This window comes from Abramis brama, assembly GCF_963993115.1.
Source record: "Abramis brama genome assembly, chromosome: 10".
Lineage (NCBI taxonomy): Eukaryota > Metazoa > Chordata > Actinopteri > Cypriniformes > Leuciscidae > Abramis > Abramis brama.
Window position 1 is genome coordinate 30,566,384 of NC_139972.1, and position 22,438 is coordinate 30,588,821.

At 37.1% G+C, this 22,438-nt stretch overlaps 1 protein-coding gene across 1 annotated transcript in view; it reads right to left on the bottom strand.

Annotated features, from left to right (window-relative positions):
* LOC311091491 (uncharacterized protein) overlaps positions 1–22,438 on the bottom strand; it is a 255,781-nt gene that overhangs the window by 73,338 nt on the left and 160,005 nt on the right. The window contains exons 25-28 of the mRNA XM_084127443.1: positions 20,135–20,584; positions 17,352–17,762; positions 4,665–5,105; positions 2,624–3,067 (exon numbers count right to left, since the gene is read on the bottom strand). Of these exons, the coding sequence (XP_083983569.1) occupies positions 2,624–3,067; positions 4,665–5,105; positions 17,352–17,762; positions 20,135–20,584 (1,746 nt within the window). The remainder of the gene's footprint in view (positions 1–2,623; positions 3,068–4,664; positions 5,106–17,351; positions 17,763–20,134; positions 20,585–22,438) is intronic.

Genomic DNA, 22,438 nt, shown 5'->3' on the forward strand with positions numbered 1-22,438 from the left:
CGTCTCTGCGCTATCCTCGTAAAAATCAACAACTCTATTCTTTAACCCAAGCTCTGGGGTCCAGTATCTCACTGCCAGGGGGAAAAGCTTCGTGCTGCCGTGGTTAGAAGCATCTGACGCCACTGAAAAAAAAGGTGTGTGCGTTCCACCCGCAAGCATAGGTGATGTCAGTTCTTGAATACATTTTTCCACTGAGACCGGAGCAAGGACATCTGTTACAATAGATGCTGCTTTGGTGCGGCCACACGACATTTTCTTAGCTATTTCAGAATCTGGAAAAATTACTGGGGCTAACTTGTTACTGCAGTCGGTAGAGCGATATGAATGTGTGTGATGTACGGCATGATAAATGCTCGTCACTTCTGCTGCCGAAACTTTGTCAGCCTGTGGGTCATTCGGTTTATTGAAAAACGATTGCACTGATTTGCATGTTTCTTGATTATGTGCTTTTTTTCTGTGGTACTCACATGCACCATGTCGCTTCACATCATATTCTCCACCATGTCCCACAGAAAAACTGCTTTTGCATAAAATGCAAAAAGCTCTCTCTGCTTTGCCATCTACAGGTCTTAACCAAGAGTATGTTGCGGTCCATTCGCTATTAAAAGTGCATCTTCTCTTTTTCGTGGCCACACTGGCCATGGCTGCTTAACCTGACCGAACAGCGCGCTCTCCTATTTGAGATTGTTGACAATATTCAGGAGGCGTTCGTGCACCAGTCAACAGTTTGATTGACGTACGACTCAGCCTATTGACTGCCGCTTTTATTGCTCTCCTCTGAACTATTGGACATAAGCTAACAGTACGCCTATGGACGTATCTGTGTATTTATTAGGCAGGGTCGAATGAAAAAGCATGACAGATGCTCAATTTGCGTGAGGCGGGACAAAGGGTAAAATTGCTGTACAGTACAACGTAAAGCGGGACAGGTGGTCACCCTAACACACACACACACACACACACACACACACACACACACACACACACACACACAAACACAAACACAAACACACAAACACACAACTGGTAGGACTGCATCAGAGCAGATTTTGAGAATATGTGAAATAAAATCAATAAATACAAAAAAATACAAAAGAGTCTCTCTCGCTCTCTCTCTCAAACACACACACACACACACACACACACACACACACAAGCCAGGCCAATCACAGTATTTGTTTATAAAACATAAATCGTAGAGAATCCAAAAGCCTCTCTATATATTTCTATAGGGATCTATAGGTGGTTACACCATAACATCACATGTTTGTTTTTTAACGCCTCCAGGTGACACTATTCTCACTTTAAAAATGTATTTTAAAGGCTTTTCTAATATTCCATTTATTGAAAAATAATTTTTAAAAAATTAATTAATTTTATTGGAAAAAATTGCTCATAAAATGTAATAAAAATTGCATTGTATCATAAAATCCTCTCAAAATTCTAAATAATATTCAAAAAATATTATTGAATTAAAAAAATATTACACTGGTTTCCCTGAAGAAAAAAGAATTTACATTTCAAGGCTTTGGTCACTTTTGACCCTGAAGGGGACAGTGTGACCCCAAAATGAAGAGGCTCAGATCCAGTGAATATTTGATAATGTATTGTGTGATGTATATTTGGACAGAGAGATTAAGATTGTTGCTCGACTATGCAGAAACCCACAGTAACTCGATTATAACCACATATATAAACGTACTGTGAGCTGCATGAAGCTGATACAATAGAAATACATGAACAAAATCAATCTCTACAGAGACTGACTGAACAAGAGTGAGAGAAGGATTTGAACAACAGATTTACTTACAACACGACTGTCAGCGGCCAGATGCAGAAACAGAGACGCTTAGTTAAAACTGTGTCATGAGAACAGTGTTGGGCTCGTTACTCAAAACATTTATAATTTACTCATAATTGCATCATTTTTTCAGCCTGTGAATCCATGAAAGTTTCAAATAAACGAAGAGTACAACTGTCTCAAACTGATGAAAAGCCAAAATTTTACTAAACAACTTCTGTTATTTAATAAAGCAGCAACATGGAAAAATAAAACAAAGGCTGTATTTTCAGCCGCTATATGATCTGAGCTTCTCCATCTTCAGACAAAGCCAGCTTGCTGCGTTGGTGAAGTCATGAGCGCACACACACAACAACGATTATGAAAATAGAAAGGGATGATTGGATTTTTGAATTTCTAATCATTAGCAAGTGAGACAAAAAAATAAATGTTATTAGTTACACTAGTTACCAGAGAAAGTAATATGACTGTAACGCATCACTAGTAACTAGTTACTGCCCAACACTGCACAAGAACTAGTCTGAACAACTAGCAGTTAGTTAGAGCAAATCAGACTTACTTTTCAATTCAAATTACACCAATATACCTCTTTATGTTACTGGTATAAAATAGTTATGATCAGTCTTGAATAAAATAATTAGATAAGTATAAGTAATAAGACTAGTCTAAGAAGTTTTTGCAACTTAGTGTTTTCAATTATGGTTCATGGTCACATATATATTGTGCCCCTAACATACACTGTACATTAATTTCATTAATTTTATTGTGAGCACTGAATACAATAATCAAGTATGGTCGGTGTGTTCCCCATGAGACTCTCACCTGAGCTGTGAGATGTAGGGCAGACACTGGAGGAATCCCCTCACTTCACTCTCTTCATCTGTCCAGTCTCTCAGCTCTACTGGTTTCTTCTCTGTTTGGAGTTTCAGCACTTCTAGGAGGATGGAGCTCTTTCTCTCTGAGAGCTTTATTCTCCAGACTGCAGGAGACACTGACTGATAAACTGGCTGTAATGCTGGAAGGACACTCCTGCCTGTTTGAGTCTCATAGTCCTTCACATGCGAGTACAAATCCAGCAGGAAATCACACTGATACTCATTATCATAATAATCCTCATCACAGGGGAAAGATGTGTAGCTGCACACAGATGTTAATAGTTCAGTGTAATTTTCTTCCGTATTTGCATCAAACTCTGATGCTGAAACAAACAGATTCAGCAGAAACTTTACAGCAGCTTCTCTCTTCATGTAGTCAATGTCACGAAATCTGTGGAGACACACATAATTATCACTTTATTGTCCAGTGTAGAATATAAAATATTAAATAAAAGTGAAAATATAATCCTAAATTGAATTTAGTAAAATAAGTATTTTTGTATAGCTTCTATCTTTTGGAAAATAAATACAAGAAAAGTTTTGAGTAACTTCCTTAAACCTTTCATTTCAAGTACATGTAAAAGTAAATGTTTCTACACTGTTTATTTTCTGATTTGACAGTAAACAATTAATCTAGAGCTACATTAAAGTCAAGCGCTGTTTTACGACACATCAGTAATCACACACACACACACTGGTAAGACTGCATCAGAGCAGATTTTAAGAATATGAGAATTGTGAAATAAAATCAATAAATCATAAACCAAAAAAAACCAAAAGACTCCCATTCTCTCTCTCTCTCACACACACACACACACACACACACACACACACACACACACACACACACACACACACACACACACACACACACACACACTACAGGCCAATCACAGTATTTGTTTATAAAACATAAATTGTAGAGAATCCAAAATCCTCTCTATATTTCTATAGGGAGCTATAGGTGATTACATCATGGCATCACACGTTTGTTTTTAACACCTCATGGTGACACTATTCTCACTTTAAAAACTTATTTTAAAAGCTTTCCTAATATTGCATTTATTGAAAATAATTAAGAAAACAATTATATTCATTTTAATGGAAAAAAAACAATTTTATAAAAATTGCATTGTATCATAAAATCCCCTCAAAATTCTAAATAATAATAAAAAGATATTATTAAAAAAAATATATATATATATATATATTACACTGATTTTCCTGAAGAAAAAAAAAGTTACATTTCAAGGCTTTGGTCACTTTTGACCCTGAAGGGGACAGTGTGACCCCAAAATGAAGAGGCTCAGATCCTGTGAATATTTGATAATGTATTGTGTGATGTATATTTGGACAGAGAGATTAAGATTGTTGCTCGACTTCTGTTATTTAATAAAGCAGCAACATAGAAAAATGAAAACAAAGGCTGTATTTTCAGCCGCTATATGATCTGAGCTTCTCCATCTTCAGACAAAGCCAGCTTTCTGCGTTGGTGAAGTCATGAGCGCACACACACAACAACGATTATGAAAATTGAAAGGGATGATTGGATTTTTGAATTTCTAATCATTAGCAAGTGAGACAAAAAAATAAATGTTATTAGTTACACTAGTTACCAGAGAAAGTAATATGACTGTAACGCATCACTAGTAACTAGTTACTGCCCAACACTGCACAAGAACTAGTCTGAACAACTAGCAGTTAGTTAGAGCAAATCAGACTTACTTTTCAATTCAAATTACACCAATATACCTCTTTATGTTACTGGTATAAAATAGTTATGATCAGTCTTGAATAAAATAATTAGATAAGTATAAGTAATAAGACTAGTCTAAGAAGTTTTTGCAACTTAGTGTTTTCAATTATGGTTCATGGTCACATATATATTGTGCCCCTAACATACACTGTACATTAATTTCATTAATTTTATTGTGAGCACTGAATACAATAATCAAGCATGGTTGGTCTGTTCCTCATGAGACTCTCACCTGAGCTGTGTGATGTAGGGCAGACACTGGAGGAATCCCATCACTTCACTCTCTTCATCTGTCCAGTCTCTCAGCTCTACTGGTTTCTTCTCTGTTTGGAGTTTCAGCACTTCTAGGAGGATGGAGCTCTTTCTCTCTGAGAGCTTTATTCTCCAGACTGCAGGAGCTGACTGATAAACTGTCTGTAATGCTGGAAGGACACTCCTGCCTGTTTGAGTCTCATAGTCCTTCACATGTGAGTACAGATCCAGCAGGAAATCACACTGATACTCATTATCATAATAATTCTCATCACAGGGGAAAGATGTGTAGCTGCACACAGATGTTAATAGTTCAGTGTAATTTTCTTCTGTATTTGCATCAAACTCTGATGCTGAAACAAGCAGATTCAGCAGAAACTTTACAGCAGCTTCTCTCTTCATGTAGATAATGTCACAAAATCTGTGGAGACACACATAATTATCACTTTATTGTCCAGTGTAGGAGAATATAAAATAATGAATAAAAGTGAAAATATAATCCTAAATTGAATATTTTGTAAAAGGAGTATTTCTGTACAGTTTATATCTTTTGGAATCTAAACAAAAGTTAAAAAAACAAAGTTTGAGCAACTTTTCTGTCGAATCTGAACCACTGAATTTGTGGAAGCAAATTTGTAAAGCGAAATAAAATGGACTGAAAATTGCCTGTCGAATAATATAGGTTGTATTTTTAAACAGAATTAATATTTTGGAAGTGAAATCTGAAAGGTGAATATGGATTATTGAATTTGTAACACTTTAACACACTTTAAACATTACATTTCAGTTTGGCTAAAACATTATTAGTCTCTTCAAATGTTGTAAATTGTTTAGCCCAGTTGAAATTGTACTGGTTTGGTGTTTCTGAAGACGAATGAACAGGCAACAGATAATGTGATTGTATCTTGACTTTTTCCAGTATGTTAATCAGAATACAACTGGCCTCATCGTTGTGCACTAACTGTGAAAGTCAAGAGCAGGGCCGTCGCTAGTGGGGTGAAAGGTGGTTACAATTATAGGGGCCCCCACTGCCCAGGGGCCCCACAAAATCCAGCAGTTATACTATAGGCCCCTGTTGTATGAATAATTCTAATATATTAGTTGTATGCCTGAGATTTAAATAAAAAACACAAAAACATGCAATTTGGTTAAATATTTTTTCCAAATATCTGCTTCTCTTACCTCCCTAAAAATGGTTTAGTCCGATCTAAAGTATTTATTAATTATTCAGTCAGTGATAAACATCAGATGGACCCAAAAAAATTGTAAATCCCACCCCAGCTCGTGAACAGAACCAATCAGAGTTGAGGCGGCAGTGCCTGAAGTTAATGATGAACTTGGTGGAAGAGCAGGAGACTGACTGACTGAAAAATGTTGGGGGAAAGAAAACATAAATCAGGGCACCAGAAACGCCATGAAAAGAAGGAGAGGGAGGCCAGGAGAGTTGTTGTATCCCAGGCGATCAAGACGTTCTTAAAGACTATTTGTATTGTTATTTTGGTGGAAATAAGAAAAGTACCGTCTACAGCCTGCCGGGTCCTGTCACTTTTGATTATCGGTGCGCATCACAATCGACCGAATGATTACGTGGTCAAAAGTCCTGTCTTTTTACACTATTGTAAATAGAGTTAAAAAATTGACACGAGTCACGACGCATTGCATTATGCACATGACCTTTCAAGAAAACATGAATACAACACACTGCACTTGAATGAATACATTTATTAGCTTTATTTAATAATATTACCAGTTCCATATTATCTTTATTAAAAAATAAGACAATAGATGTTTTATTTTTTAAATTTGACAGCATTCTTTTCTATTTCTAAATGTTTACTTTTTGATTTATGAATTCTAACAGACTGATGATGGGGGGGGGGGGGGGGATTTTGCTGTTACTTTTTTAAAATTGGTTTTTATTATTATTTAACAATTTATTGCTTTTTGTTAGTTTTTATTAGTTGTAATTTTTATATAAACATCTAACTTTTAAAATAAATTGTTTTACAACAGCATCACCATATTCTGTTATATGGGCCTCTATGCTCATCTATTGTACAGTATATGATATTGGTGGAGGGTGGTGGGGGGCACATCAATATATTTTCTGGGGGCCCGAATCCTCTAGCTACGGCCCTGGTCAAGAGTAATGTGTGATGTTTTTAATCTTGCAAATATTTGATAAAGTATTGTGTGATGTATATTTACTATGCAGAAACCCACTGTAACTCAACTATAACCACAAATATAAATGTACTGTGAGCTGCATGAAGCTGATACAATAGAAATACATGAACAAAATCAATCTCTACAGAGACTGACTGAACAAGAGTGAGAGAAGGATTTGAACAACAGATTTACTTACAACACGACTGTCAGCGGCCAGATGCAGAAACAGAGACGCTTAGTTAAGTACAACTGTCTCAAACTGATGACAAGCCACAATTTTATTAAATTACTTCTGTTATTTAATAAAGCAGCAACATAGAAAAAATAAAACAAAGGCTGTATTTTCAGCCGCTATATGATCTGAGCTTCTCCATCTTCAGACAAAGCCAGCTTGCTGCGTTGGTGAAGTCATGAGCGCACACACACAACAGCGATTATGAATATTGAAAGGGATGATTGGATTTTTGAATTTCAAATCATTAGCAATTTGGACAAAAAAATAAATGTTATTAGTTACACTAGTTACCAGAGAAAGTAATATGACTGTAACGCATCACTAGTAACTAGTTACTGCCCAACACTGCACAAGAACTAGTCTGAACAACTAGCAGTTAGTTAGGGCTAATCAGACTTACTTTTCAATTCAAATTACACCAATATACCTCTTTATGTAACTCTTTTAAAACAGTTATGATCAGTCTTGAATAAAATAATTACCGGTAGTTAAAATAACTTGTAAGACTAGTCTAAGAAGTTTATGCAACTTAGTGTTTTCAATTCTGGTTCACATATATATTGTATTCCTAACATACACTGTACATTGATTTATTATTTTATTGTGAGCACTGAATACAATAATCAAGCATGGTTGGTCTGTTCCCCATGAAACTCTCACCTGAGCTGTGAGATGTAGGGCAGACACTGGAGGAATCCCCTCACTTCACTCTCTTCATCTGTCCAGTCTATCAGCTCTACTGGTTTCTTCTCTGTTTGGAGTTTCAGCACTTCTAGGAGGATGGAGCTCTTTCTCTCTGAGAGATATATGATCCAGACTGCAGGAGACACTGACTGATAAACTGGCTGTAATGCTGGAAGGACACTCCTGCCTGTTTGAGTCTCATAGTCCTTCACATGTGAACACAGATCCAGCAGGAAATCACATCTCTCATAATTCACAGATGACCGCAGTTTCTTCACAGTTTCTTCTATTGTCTCTTTCTGGTGAACAGCAGCTTGCAGACACAAATCCAGTATTAATCTCTTTCTTTTCTCCCATGATTCAGATGATTTATTCTGTGGTTTAACAAATCTAAAGAAAGAATGAACAAGATTCAGTTAGAGATGACAAAGAGACAAATAAAGATTCTTGAAATTAATAAAACAGTTTGTCAGACAATACCTAAGGTCAGTGTAATTGAACAGTGAAAAGTGATGAACAGATGTTTTTATAATTATCTTTAGTTTACAATTTTGTTCTGAGGTGGAATTATATTTTTTGTAGCAAAATATCAAATGATTATTGGCAAATTGAACCACACTAGTTGAAATCAATTACATTCGTCAAACAAAAAAGAGTGCATAACTGCAAATAAACTGTGAAACATAATGAAACAAATACAGTAATTTAAATAATTTCCTGAAACCACAAGTTCTACATTATTAATTTAATAAACAGATTAAGTTGATGTTAATGTAAATCTCTGTCAGACAGAAGGTTGCTCCACCATTACTGATGCATTAGTAAACACTTTGGCTGCATTTACAGTGTCAACCAATTCCATTTATTCCCCAGATATCTAGAAACCGAAATATATTGACGTATCAGCTGTGAGTCTCGCTGTGTGGAAGAAAACATTATAAACTGAGGAAACACAGAACCGCTGATCACAAACAGATGTGTTGCCAGATCCAGTTGTTAGTCTCCACAACACAAGACCAACACGTTTCAGAAGAGGTATTGCCTAGCTGAGACTTCTTGTCTAAATCATACATCCCTAGTTACCAAAGTCGATATAAGTAGGGCCACATTTTTCCCTTTTCTCTGGTGAATCAGCCACAGTATTATGTTTGTTGACCAATAAAGCATTTATGAAATGAGGAATCAAATTGACTTTGATCTTTTGACATATAAGATGTCATTCTACAATGAAAAAAACTTTTCAGACCCCCACAAATTGTCATAAGTTGAAATCAAGCTGCCAAATGACTTGTTCTCTACTTCCTCCACATTGTGACATTAGACTCTAGAAGATATTTTCATCTGACCAACTCCACAACAACACATCAACGCCTACTTTAACATTTAATTTTGATAAACTGTCCAGCAGTGGAGAACAATGACAAGACAAGAAAGAGAGAGCCAGTCACCCAAGACTATAGAGGTGCTCATGTTAACAGGCACCTGAAGCTTACTGCAAGTTTTAAACTAGTTTAAGATTAAGATGTTAGGGAAGATCTGCACAGCCTTCTGAAGGACTCCAGCATTAGGAACGAATGGATGGTTTATTATTAAACAATGTCTAGGATCATGTTTTAAGATTATGTTTGTTCTGACCATTTCACTACAGATTGGTTTTATAATCAGGCGCAATTTAATGCAGAGTTTGGAAAGAAACGTTTGTTGAAAGATAGAGCAATGCCAACTCTATTGGATCTGACAAAAGCACATCGCAAAGCGCAAGTAAACAATTTCATTACAAAACAAATGCAAACGAATTCATAATGCTTTGCTTGTAAATGCAGTTTTATATTTATGGATAATGTTTTCAAAACACTCATGTGCAATATTGGAGGCTCTGATACTTTTTCCTATGAAATGACCTTAGCCAATCATAACAGTGGCCGTTTACTGACAAGCCTTAGAGATGTAGCACTTAAACCAAGTGTGTGTGACAAAAGGTCAAAATGAGGGTTGAAAATATTATTTTTGAATATATGACTGGATTTAAAATAGAGTAAAAATATTTAAATAATTACAAACATCATGTCAAGGTCAAATGGTTGATTTAATTACTTTTCTGCTCTTAGTGTGTTTCATGGCTCAATATTAATGTAAATACAGTCAGTTCTGTCTCAAGTGAATGTAAACAGTAGGAACTAAAAAATGAATAGGTATCAAAACAAAAGATCAGTCTTACAGTTAAAATATTCAGCTACACTGAAACAATAGAAATTAAGCTTACATCACTAATGGATCTGACATGCATTTACATGACAACATTAAAATAAACTGAATCAAACTATGAGTGTAATTTTCCCCATGAGACTCTCACCTGAGCTGTGAGATGTAGGGCAGACACTGGAGGAATCCCCTCACTTCACTCTCTTCATCTGTCCAGTCTCTCAGCTCTACTGGTTTCTTCTCTGTTTGGAGTTTCAGCACTTCTAGGAGGATGGAGCTCTTTCTCTCTGAGAGCTTTATTCTCCAGACTGCAGGAGACACTGACTGATAAACTGGCTGTAATGCTGGAAGGACACTCCTGCCTGTTTGAGTCTCATAGTCCTTCACATGTGAACACAGATCCAGCAGGAAATCACATCTCCCATAATTCACAGATGACCGCAGTTTCTTCACAGTTTCTTCTATTGTCTCTTTCTGGTGAACAGCAGCTTGCAGACACAAATCCAGTATTAATCTCTTTCTTTTCTCCCATGATTCAGATGATTTATTCTGTGGTTTAACAAATCTAAAGAAAGAATGAACAAGATTCAGTTAGAGATGACAAAGAGACAAATAAAGATTCTTGAAATTAATAAAACAGTTTGTCAGACAATACCTAAGGTCAGTGTAATTGAACAGTGAAAAGTGATGAACAGATGTTTTTATAATTATCTTTAGTTTACAATTTTGTTCTGAGGTGGAATTATATTTTTTGTAGCAAAATATCAAATGATTATTGGCAAATTGAACCACACTAGTTGAAATCAATTACATTCGTCAAACAAAAAAGAGTGCATAACTGCAAATAAACTGTGAAACATAATGAAACAAATACAGTAATTTAAATAATTTCCTGAAACCACAAGTTCTACATTATTAATTTAATAAACAGATTAAGTTGATGTTAATGTAAATCTCTGTCAGACAGATGGTTGCTCCACCATTACTGATGCATTAGTAAACACTTTGGCTGCATTTACAGTGTCAACCAATTCCATTTATTCCCCAGATATCTAGAAACCGAAATATATTGACGTATCAGCTGTGAGTCTCGCTGTGTGGAAGAAAACATTATAAACTGAGGAAACACAGAACCGCTGATCACAAACAGATGTGTTGCCAGATCCAGTTGTTAGTCACCACAACACAAGACCAACACGTTTCAGAAGAGGTATTGCCTAGCTGAGACTTCTTGTCTAAATCATACATCCCTAGTTACCAAAGTCGATATAAGTTGGGCCACATTTTTCCCTTTTCTCTGGTGAATCAGCCACAGTATTATGCTTGTTGAACAATAAAGCATTTATGAAATGAGGAATCAAATTGACTTTGATCTTTTGACATATAAGATGTCATTCTACAATGAAAAAAACTTTTCAGACCCCCACAAATTGTCATAAGTTGAAATCAAGCTGCCAAATGACTTGTTCTCTACTTCCTCCACATTGTGACATTAGACTCTAGAAGATATTTTCATCTGACCAACTCCACAACAACACATCAACGCCTACTTTAACATTTAATTTTGATAAACTGTCCAGCAGTGGAGAACAATGACAAGACAAGAAAGAGAGAGCCAGTCACCCAAGACTATAGAGGTGCTCATGTTAACAGGCACCTGAAGCTTACTGCAAGTTTTAAACTAGTTTAAGATTAAGATGTTAGGGAAGATCTGCACAGCCTTCTGAAGGACTCCAGCATTAGGAACGAATGGATGGTTTATTATTAAACAATGTCTAGGATCATGTTTTAAGATTATGTTTGTTCTGACCATTTCACTACAGATTGGTTTTATAATCAGGCGCAATTTAATGCAGAGTTTGGAAAGAAACGTTTGTTGAAAGATAGAGCAATGCCAACTCTATTGGATCTGACAAAAGCACATCGCAAAGCGCAAGTAAACAATTTCATTACAAAACAAATGCAAACGAATTCATAATGCTTTGCTTGTAAATGCAGTTTTATATTTATGGATAATGTTTTCAAAACACTCATGTGCAATATTGGAGGCTCTGATACTTTTTCCTATGAAATGACCTTAGCCAATCATAACAGTGGCCGTTTACTGACAAGCCTTAAAGGAGATGTAGCACTTAAACCAAGTGTGTGTGACAAAAGGTCAAAATGAGGGTTGAAAATATTATTTTTGAATATATGACTGGATTTAAAATAGAGTAAAAATATTTAAATAATTACAAACATCATGTCAAGGTCAAATGGTTGATTTAATTACTTTTCTGCTCTTAGTGTGTTTCATGGCTCAATATTAATGTAAATACAGTCAGTTCTGTCTCAAGTGAATGTAAACAGTAGGAACTAAAAAATGAATAGGTATCAAAACAAAAGATCAGTCTTACAGTTAAAATATTCAGCTACACTGAAACAATAGAAATTAAGCTTACATCACTAATGGATCTGACATGCATTTACATGACAACATTAAAATAAACTGAATCAAACTATGAGTGTAATTTTCCCCGTGAGACTCTCACCTGAGCTGTGAGATGTAGGGCAGACACTGGAGGAATCCCCTCACTTCACTCTCTTCATCTGTCCAGTCTATCAGCTCTACTGGTTTCTTCTCTGTTTGGAGTTTCAGCACTTCTAGGAGGATGGAGCTCTTTCTCTCTGAGAGCTTTATTCTCCAGACTGCAGGAGACACTGACTGATAAACTGGCTGTAATGCTGGAAGGACACTCCTGCCTGTTTGAGTCTCATAGTCCTTCACATGTGAACACAGATCCAGCAGGAAATCACATCTCCCATAATTCACAGATGACCGCAGTTTCTTCACAGTTTCTTCTATTGTCTCTTTCTGGTGAACAGCAGCTTGCAGACACAAATCCAGTATTAATCTCTTTCTTTTCTCCCATGATTCAGATGATTTATTCTGTGGTTTAACAAATCTAAAGAAAGAATGAACAAGATTCAGTTAGAGATGACAAAGAGACAAATAAAGATTCTTGAAATTAATAAAACAGTTTGTCAGACAATACCTAAGGTCAGTGTAATTGAACAGTGAAAAGTGATGAACAGATGTTTTTATAATTATCTTTAGTTTACAATTTTGTTCTGAGGTGGAATTATATTTTTTGTAGCAAAATATCAAATGATTATTGGCAAATTGAACCACACTAGTTGAAATCAATTACATTCGTCAAACAAAAAAGAGTGCATAACTGCAAATAAACTGTGAAACATAATGAAACAAATACAGTAATTTAAATAATTTCCTGAAACCACAAGTTCTACATTATTAATTTAATAAACAGATTAAGTTGATGTTAATGTAAATCTCTGTCAGACAGAAGGTTGCTCCACCATTACTGATGCATTAGTAAACACTTTGGCTGCATTTACAGTGTCAACCAATTCCATTTATTCCCCAGATATCTAGAAACCGAAATATATTGACGTATCAGCTGTGAGTCTCGCTGTGTGGAAGAAAACATTATAAACTCAGGAAACACAGAACCGCTGATCACAAACAGATGTGTTGCCAGATCCAGTTGTTAGTCGCCACAACACAAGACCAACACATTTCAGAAGAGGTATTGCCTAGCTGAGACTTCTTGTGTAAATCATACATCCCTAGTTACCAAAGTCGATATTAGTTGGGCCACATTTTTCCCTTTTCTCTGGTGAATCAGCCACAGTATTATGCTTGTTGAACAATAAAGCATTTATGAAATGAGGAATCAAATTTACTTTGATCTTTTGACATATAAGATGTCATTCTACAATGAAAAAAACTTTTCAGACCCCCCACAAATTGTCATAAGTTGAAATCAAGCTGCCAAATGACTTGTTTTCTACTTCCTCCACATTGTGACATTAGACTCTAGAAGATATTTTCATCTGACCAACTCCACAACAACACATCAATGCCTACTTTAACATTTAACTTTGATAAACTGCCCAGCAGTGGAGAACAATGACAAGACAAGAAAGAGAGAGCCAGTCACCCAAGACTATAGAGGTACTCATGTTAACAGGCACCTGAAGCTTACTGCGAGTTTTAAACTAGTTCAATATTAAGATGTTAGGGAAGATCTGCACAGCCTTCTGAAGGACTCCAGCATTAGGAACGAATGGATGGTTTATTATTAAACAATGTCTATGTTACGAACTGCTCCGAGACACGAAGATCGATCCAAATGCAGCTTTTAATAAGGAAGGTCGTACAGACAAGGGTCATACACAGATAGGCAGTCCAAACAAACAAACAAACAAACAAAACAGGCAGGGACCAGAGGCAAGAGAGTAATCCAGGGACCAGAGGCAAGAGAGTAATCCAGGGAACAGGCCAAGATATCCAAAAACCAAGAGACAAGAAAACCAAGAGAATGCTCAGAAATGCAGTGTGACACAAACAAGACTTCGCGGTGAGTGAATGAATGAACATGGTATAAATAGACTGAGACTAACAGGATGATGAGACACAGGTGAATGCAATCAGTGAATGAGGTACAGGTGAATGTGATCAGTGATAAGTGATGATGAGTCCGGGCAGTGAGTTATGGGAAATGTAGTTTGTGAGTGATAATAGTCTTATGTGGAGTGCCCTCTGGTGGCTCTCAAGGGCACTCCAGCTGGTGACCGTTACATAGCCCCCCCTTTAAGGAGCGGATTCCAGACGCTCCTAAAACTGTCCAGGAGGGAGGTGGAGCGGAGGCGGACCCGGGGGCGGGATGGAGGGCCAGGCCCGTGCAGCAGAAGAGGACCTGAAGACTCCGGCAGGGCGGAGCAGGCTGTGCAGGCGGCCAGGGCGGAGCAGGCTGTGCAGGCGGCCAGGGCGGAGCAGGCAGTGCAGGCGGCCAGGGAGGAGACGGCAGTGCAGGCGACCAGGGCGGAGACGACCCTTCAGGCGGCCAGGGAGGAGACGACCCTTCAGGCGGCCAAGGCGGTTCCGACGGTTCAGGAACAGGAACGGGCTCAGGAACAGGAACGGTTACAGGAACAGGAACGGGCTCAGGAACAGGAACGGGCTCAGGAACAGGAACGGGCTCAGGAACAGGAACGGGCTCAGGAACAGGAACGGGCTCAGGTACAAGCTCAGGGTCAGGGTCAGGGTCAGGAACAGGAACAGACACAGGCTCAGGAACAGGTTCAAGCTCAGGCTCAGGGCTTTGAGCTGGGTAGGACCAGCGGCGAAGAGGGCTCTGAGCTGGACAGGACCAGCGATGAAGAGGGCTCTGTACTGGACGGGACCAGCGGTGAAGAAGGCTCTGTGCTGGACGAGACCAGCGGCGAAGAGGGCTCTGAGCTGGACGGGACCAGCGATGAAGAGGGCTCTGTACTGGACGGGACCAGCGGTGAAGAAGGCTCTGTGCTGGACGAGACCAGCGGTGAAGAGGGCTCTGTGCTGGACGGGACCAGCAGTGAAGGCTCTGTGCTGGACGGGACCAGCAGTGAAGGCTCTGTGCTGGACGGGACCAGCAGTGAAGGCTCTGTGCTGGACGGGACCAGCAGTGAAGGCTCTGTGCTGGACGGGACCAGCAGTGAAGGCTCTAGCTTGGCGGGCATGTCGCTTGCTGTCTCAGGCGCGGCGGGCATGACGCTCTCAGTCTCAGGGGCGGCGGGCATGACGCATACTGCCTTGGCTTCGGCAGATCTGGCGTGAAGTGTCGGGCTCGGCTGGACTGGCGTGAAGTGCATGCTCGGCTGGACTGGCGTGAAGTGCAGGCTCGGCTGGACTGGCGTGAAGAAGCTCAGCCTCGGAGGACGTGACAGGACGAGGCTGAGGAATGAGGGCTAATGTGGGAGTACCATGCTTCTCCTCCGTGATTCCCACAGCATAGGCAGAACCACTCAGTTGCAGGGCCAAATAAATATAAAATCCTAAAGTCCATTGGGGATTGTGCAGTGGCATAGCAGAGCTGAGCGGCTCGGATAGCCCTCCACGAAAAAATATCATAAGGCATACCTCATCCATAGAAGTCAGGTGAGCAAGCTCCAGAAAGTCAACAATGTAACTCTCGATGGGTTGATCTCCTTGACGGAGACGCATAATCTTGACTGCTGGATTCATGATGGTGAGTTCTCAGCTGCTGGATCTATGTGAGGCGAAGTCTTCTGTTACGAACTGCTCCGAGACACGAAGATCGATCCAAATGCAGCTTTTAATAAGGAAGGTCGTACAGGCAAGGGTCATACACAGATAGGCAGTCCAAACAAACAAACAAACAAACAAACAAACAAACAAACAAAACAGGCAGGGACCAGAGGCAAGAGAGTAATCCAGGGACCAGAGGCAAGAGAGTAATCCAGGGAACAGGGCAAGATATCCAAAAACCAAGAGACAAGAAAACCAAGAGAATGCTCAGAAATGCAGTGTGACACAAACAAGACTTTGCGGTGAGTGAATGAATGAATGAACATGGTATAAATAGACTGAGACTAACAGGATGATGAGACAAAGGTGAATGCAATCAGTGAATGAGGTACAGGTGAATGTGATCAGTGATAAGTGATGATGAGTCCGGGCAGTGAGTTATGGGAAATGTAGTTTGTGAGTGATAATAGTCTTATGTGGAGTGCCCTCTGGTGGGTCTCAAGGGCACTCCAGCTGGTGACCGTTACAGTCTAGGATCATGTTAAGATTATGTTTGTTCTGACCATTTCACTACAGATTGGTTTTATAATCAGGCGCAATTTAATGCAGAGTTTGGAAAGAAACGTTTGTTGAAAGATAGAGCAATGCCAACTCTATTGGATCTGACAAAAGCACATCGCAAAGCGCAAGTAAACAATTTCATTACAAAACAAATGCAAACGAATTCATAATGCTTTGCTTGTAAATGCAGTTTTATATTTATGGATAATGTTTTCAAAACACTCATGTGCAATATTGGAGGCTCTGATACTTTTTCCTATGAAATGACCTTAGCCAATCATAACAGTGGCCGTTTACTGACAAGCCTTAAAGAGATGTAGAACTTATACCAAGTGTTTGTGACAAAAGGTCAAAATGAGGGTTGAAAATATTATTTTTGAATATATGACTGTATTTAAAATAGAGTAAAAATATTTAAATAATTACAAACATCATGTCAAGGTCAAATGGTTGATTTAATTACTTTTCTGCTCTTAGTGTGTTTCATGGCTCAATATTAATGTAAATGCAGTCAGTTCTGTCTCAAGTGAATGTAAACAGTAGGAACTAAAAAATGAATAGGTATCAAAACAAAAGATCAGTCTTACAGTTAAAATATTCAGCTACACTGAAACAATAGAAATTAAGCTTACATCACTAATGGATCTGACATGCATTTACATGACAACATTAAAAAAAACTGAATCAAACTATGAGTGTAATTTTCCCCATGAGGCTCTCACCTGAGCTGTGAGATGTAGGGCAGACACTGGAGGAATCCCCTCACTTCACTCTCTTCATCTGTACAGTCTATCAGCTCTACTGGTTTCTTCTCTGTTTGGAGTTTCAGCACTTCTAGGAGGATGGAGCTCTTTCTCTCTGAGAGCTTTATTCTCCAGACTGCAGGAGACACTGACTGATAAACTGGCTGTAATGCTGGAAGGACACTCCTGCCTGTTTGAGTCTCATAGTCCTTCACATGTGAACACAGATCCAGCAGGAAATCACATCTCCCATAATTCACAGATGACAGCAGTTTCTTCACAGTTTCTTCTGTTGTCTCTTTCTGGAGAACAGCAGCTTGCAGACACAAATCCAGTATTAATCTCTTTCTTTTCAGCCATGATTCAGATGTTTTATTCTGTTCAACAAATCTAAAGAAAGAATGAACATGATTTAGCACTGTATGAAGCACATGTTTACATATATTTTTAGTATATTGTATATTTGACAATTTAAGCCTAAATTAGAAATGGGCAGCAACACGTGTCATTTTTTTTTTTTTTTTTTAAGACTGTGATTCTTAAATCTATGATCATAATTGTTTACGGATATACATTTTCTTTGTAAGAATATAACTCCAAAACGTATATTTGGTTTAGTTTACAGGCACAATGTGGACTTTTACTGCAGCTCAGTTACAAACACTATATAAAGGAGTAAAAAGTGCCTTAATGTACAAAATGACTGTCATAATAATCTGACTACAGTCACAGACATTAATAAACGTGTAAGATAAATTGTTTCCAAAAATCTATCTGGGGAAAGTACAGGCATTTAAAACTATTGGTGAGAGCAGAGTGGCTGATAAATAAAGCGGTAACACTTTACAATACGGGTGCACTAATATACATGAATTCATGCTTAACTAATGCACAGATAATCATGTGTTAATGTATGACTCATGAAGAACTAAAGCATTAATTATTACTGCATCAGCAACTAATAAAGCATCTATATGATGAAAAGATTAAGTAATATATGAAGTTATTAATTAAATGTGTCAATGTATTAATTCCTTAATAACACACTGTATTAACTAATAGTGTAAATTAATGCGTTAATTACCACAATTGGTCAAAGCTATGAACTTCAACTTCCAGTTGTCTGCTTTAATTAATCATTAACTAATGATTTGCAAATGTATCATTATGTTATAACTTTACTTGTTGAGGCACATGCCTATTAACTAATTGTTAAGTGATATGTTATTCATGGGTTTGACAGAGGCACAGGCAGTGAATGTAATGTCAGAGAATGTGTGTGATGGAAGGGTAAGTTGGGCTGCACACAAATATCAGCACACCAGAATCTGACCAACTGACCGCTGTTACACTGTGTTTAAACTGGACGTGACCATTATTGGTCATACCGCAGAAGCTCTCTACACTGGACATGACAGACCAATGCAAGTTAATTCATCCTTCATAACAGAAGTAGCACAAGAGCTTAAGTACATCAGAAATAGAAAGTGGCATCAGTTTACTGTCGGGGTTTTGCTGTGTCGTGTAACGTCATGCCACATCCAGCGTAGCATCACTATCACTGACTATAATGGCCATTATATTGTCTTTGTGTGTCTAGACACAGTGTTATGAAATAGCAGCGCCCGGCCGCATGTTCTCAGAGTTCAACCTTTGAACCCTAGACCTCAAGCTTAACCTGACATATTCCTGTGCCATGAACAACAAGGTACTAGAAGCGGCAGTTCATCTGGTATCCAGTGGAATCCCGGTTGTAGACGGCTGGAAATTGAAATCCATGGCTTAGGGTGGATGTCAAAACCATAATGACGTATTACAAAACAATTAGTTAATAGTCATGTGCCTCAACAAGTGAAGTCATAACATAATGACTATGAGATCCCCTTATATGATTGTAAAGCACTTTGGGTGTACAGTAGTACATATGAAAGCGCCATATAAATGCCTCAATCATTCATAATAAAACATTTGCAAATCATTAGCTAATGATTAATTAAAGCAGACAATCTGAAGTTGAAGTACATAGCTTTGACCAATTGTGGTAATTAACACATTCATTTACACTATTAGTTAATACAATATGTTATTACGGAATTAATACATTATGACACATTTAATTAATAACAATTCATATATTACTTAATCTATTAATCATATAGACTTTTTATTAGTTGCTGATGCAGTAATAATGAATTAATGCTTTAGTTCTTCATGAGTCATACATTAACACATGATTATCTGTGTAGTTAAGCATGAATTAATGTATATTAGTGCACCCGTATTGTAAAGTGTTACCAAAAACTTCCTCAGACTGTGTCAGAAAAGCTTTTTATTCTACTCTATTTAGAATGATCTGTCATTAATTGTATTAGTTTTGGGGAATTAAAGAAGTGGTTGTTATTTTTGGCAATATTAGAGGCAATATCTGAGCAATATTAGAGACGGACTAAATAGTAATCCAGATTCTTTCAGAGTCAGAGTACAATAAAGTGAGAATAGCTGCTCTGAGGAATATTGATTCAAAGTAAAAAATGGATTACTTTTTTTTCTAGTAATTGTTAAGTATAGTACGATTGATTGTTGCCACACTCTTAACTGGGAACGATAAAATGTAAACCAGTTAAAACAAATTTGCACCTGTAAAACTATTTCACTTGTAGAGCTTGTATTTGCATCGTTACAAAGACAGAATTACTCATAATGGCTTCATTGACTGATTTAGTCAAATATAACAATTAATTGTAAATATAAAGTATTTAGACCTGAGCTGTGAGATGTAGGGCAGACACTGGAGGAATCCCCTCACTTCACTCTCTTCATCTGTCCAGTCTATCAGCTCTACTGGTTTCTTCTCTGTTTGGAGTTTCAGCACTTCTAGGAGGATGGAGCTCTTTCTCTCTGAGAGCTTTATTCTCCAGACTGCAGACACTGACTGATAAACTGGCTGTAATGCTGGAAGGACACTCCTGCCTGTTTGAGTCTCATAGTCCTTCACATGTGAACACAGATCCAGCAGGAGATCACACTGATCAGAGTGACGGTTAGTGCAGTTGTCACTGCAGGGGAAAGATGTGTAGCTGCACGCATTTATTAACAGATCAGTGTAATTTGCTTTATTTCCTTTATTTGCATCATACTCTGATGCTGAAACAAAGAGATTCAGCAGAAACTTTACAGCAGGTTCATTCTTCCTGTAGAAAAGGTTCTCAAACCTGTGAAGTCAAGCACATAAACATCACTTCATTGTTTAGTGTAGGATGGTATTACACTTTACAAGCAATGCATTTAATCATTTAAATATATATATATATAAAAAAAAAAACATATGAAATCGGGTAGAGTGATTTTTAACAATTCACATTCAACTATTCAATCAATGAAGGTTTATATTTTAGTTGTTATGGCTGTTTGTGTCAGTGGTGAGTGGTGAATACAAACCTACATTGACAATATTATAAAACAGGGCTCAACACTACTGGCTCGCTCAGGCCAATGGTTCACATTTTTTACTTGCTCTTCCAAAACATTTGAACTGAAATATTGCTCTTGTCATTTTGACCCATGTAAAAAGCTGCTATCAAGATGTTAGGGTTAGATGTTAGGGAAATATCTGTTTTCTTTTGGTCTTATACCATGTTTAAAGAAATTTGGTAACACTTTAGAATAATGGTCCATCATTAATAAGTCAATAATAACCGTAAATAATAACAGTAACACTTTACAATAAGGTTCATTAGTTAACTACATTATTTATCATAAACTAATAATGAACTGCACTTATACAGCATTTGTTCATCTTTGTTAATGTTAATTTCAACATTTACTAATATTTTATTAAAATCTTGTTAACATTAGTTAATGCACTGTGAACTAACATGAACAGCTTTATTTTTATAAACTAACATTAACAAAGATTAACAAAAACAGTAGTAAATGTATTGGTCATTGTTAGTTCATGTTAGTTAATACATTTACTAATGTTTAATAAAGGAACCTTATTGTAAAGTGTTACCATAATAACTATGCGGGAAGTAATTAAGGACTAATGAGTAGTACTATTAACACTTCAGCTACTATTAACTAAAATAGAAACATGCTAAAACTAATCAGTAAGTAATATCAAATTTAGGAGATAGTCAATCCTTGTGATCCGGGCCATTATTTTAAAGGGAAAAACTTATTTTTCCACTTTAAAATAATGGTCCAGATCACTAGTAGTTCCTGCATAGTGACTAGGTAACACTTGAGTAATTAGTGATGCATTTTATGACTATATCCAGAGAAAAAAATATGACTGATTACGTCTCAGACATGTTAATGTTGTGATTAGTAATGAATTAGTAATTCTTTATAATTTGTCATAATTACCTATTAGTTCGTAATGATGCCAATCTCATTAAGTAATTATTGATTACCTAATAAGAAACTATCTTAGTCCTAAATTCGATATTACTTACTGATTAGTTAAGCTTCTGCTTCATCCTGCTCCTTTTCGAACATATTGTAATTATTGTTATAAAACTTTATATTGTTTTGTTTTTTTGTTCGGTATGTTGCAATCATAGACTGTAAAAAAATATACAGTCAACATTGGTTGCAACATACTTAGTGTATTTTTATATTCTATTCTATTTGTATCTTTTTTTTGTTGTTCGAAATAAAAATAAATAGAGATAAAGAGAAAAAATAATTAGTTTAAATTAGTCCCTATAAAAAAAAATAAGCTTGTTTCCAAATTAGTTAAAAGTAGTAGCTGAAGTGTTAATGTAGTACTACTCATTAGTCCTGCATTACTTCCTGCATAACTAATCTAAAGTGTTACTGGTTTCTTTACTGAACTGGTTACCAGGTGATTTTATAGAAGTAAATTATTGACAAATGTCTTTAAAACAACAAAGCATATTGAATTGCACTAATTAAAAAAAAATGTATTGCATTAATTAACCCTTTTACACATATGATCACACCGGTGTGATCAGTCTAGGCAGGTTCCTGAAACGTACGATCAAAGCCACTATATAGCCTGTAACCAAACGTCACACAAACGTAACAGCTAATGTTATAAC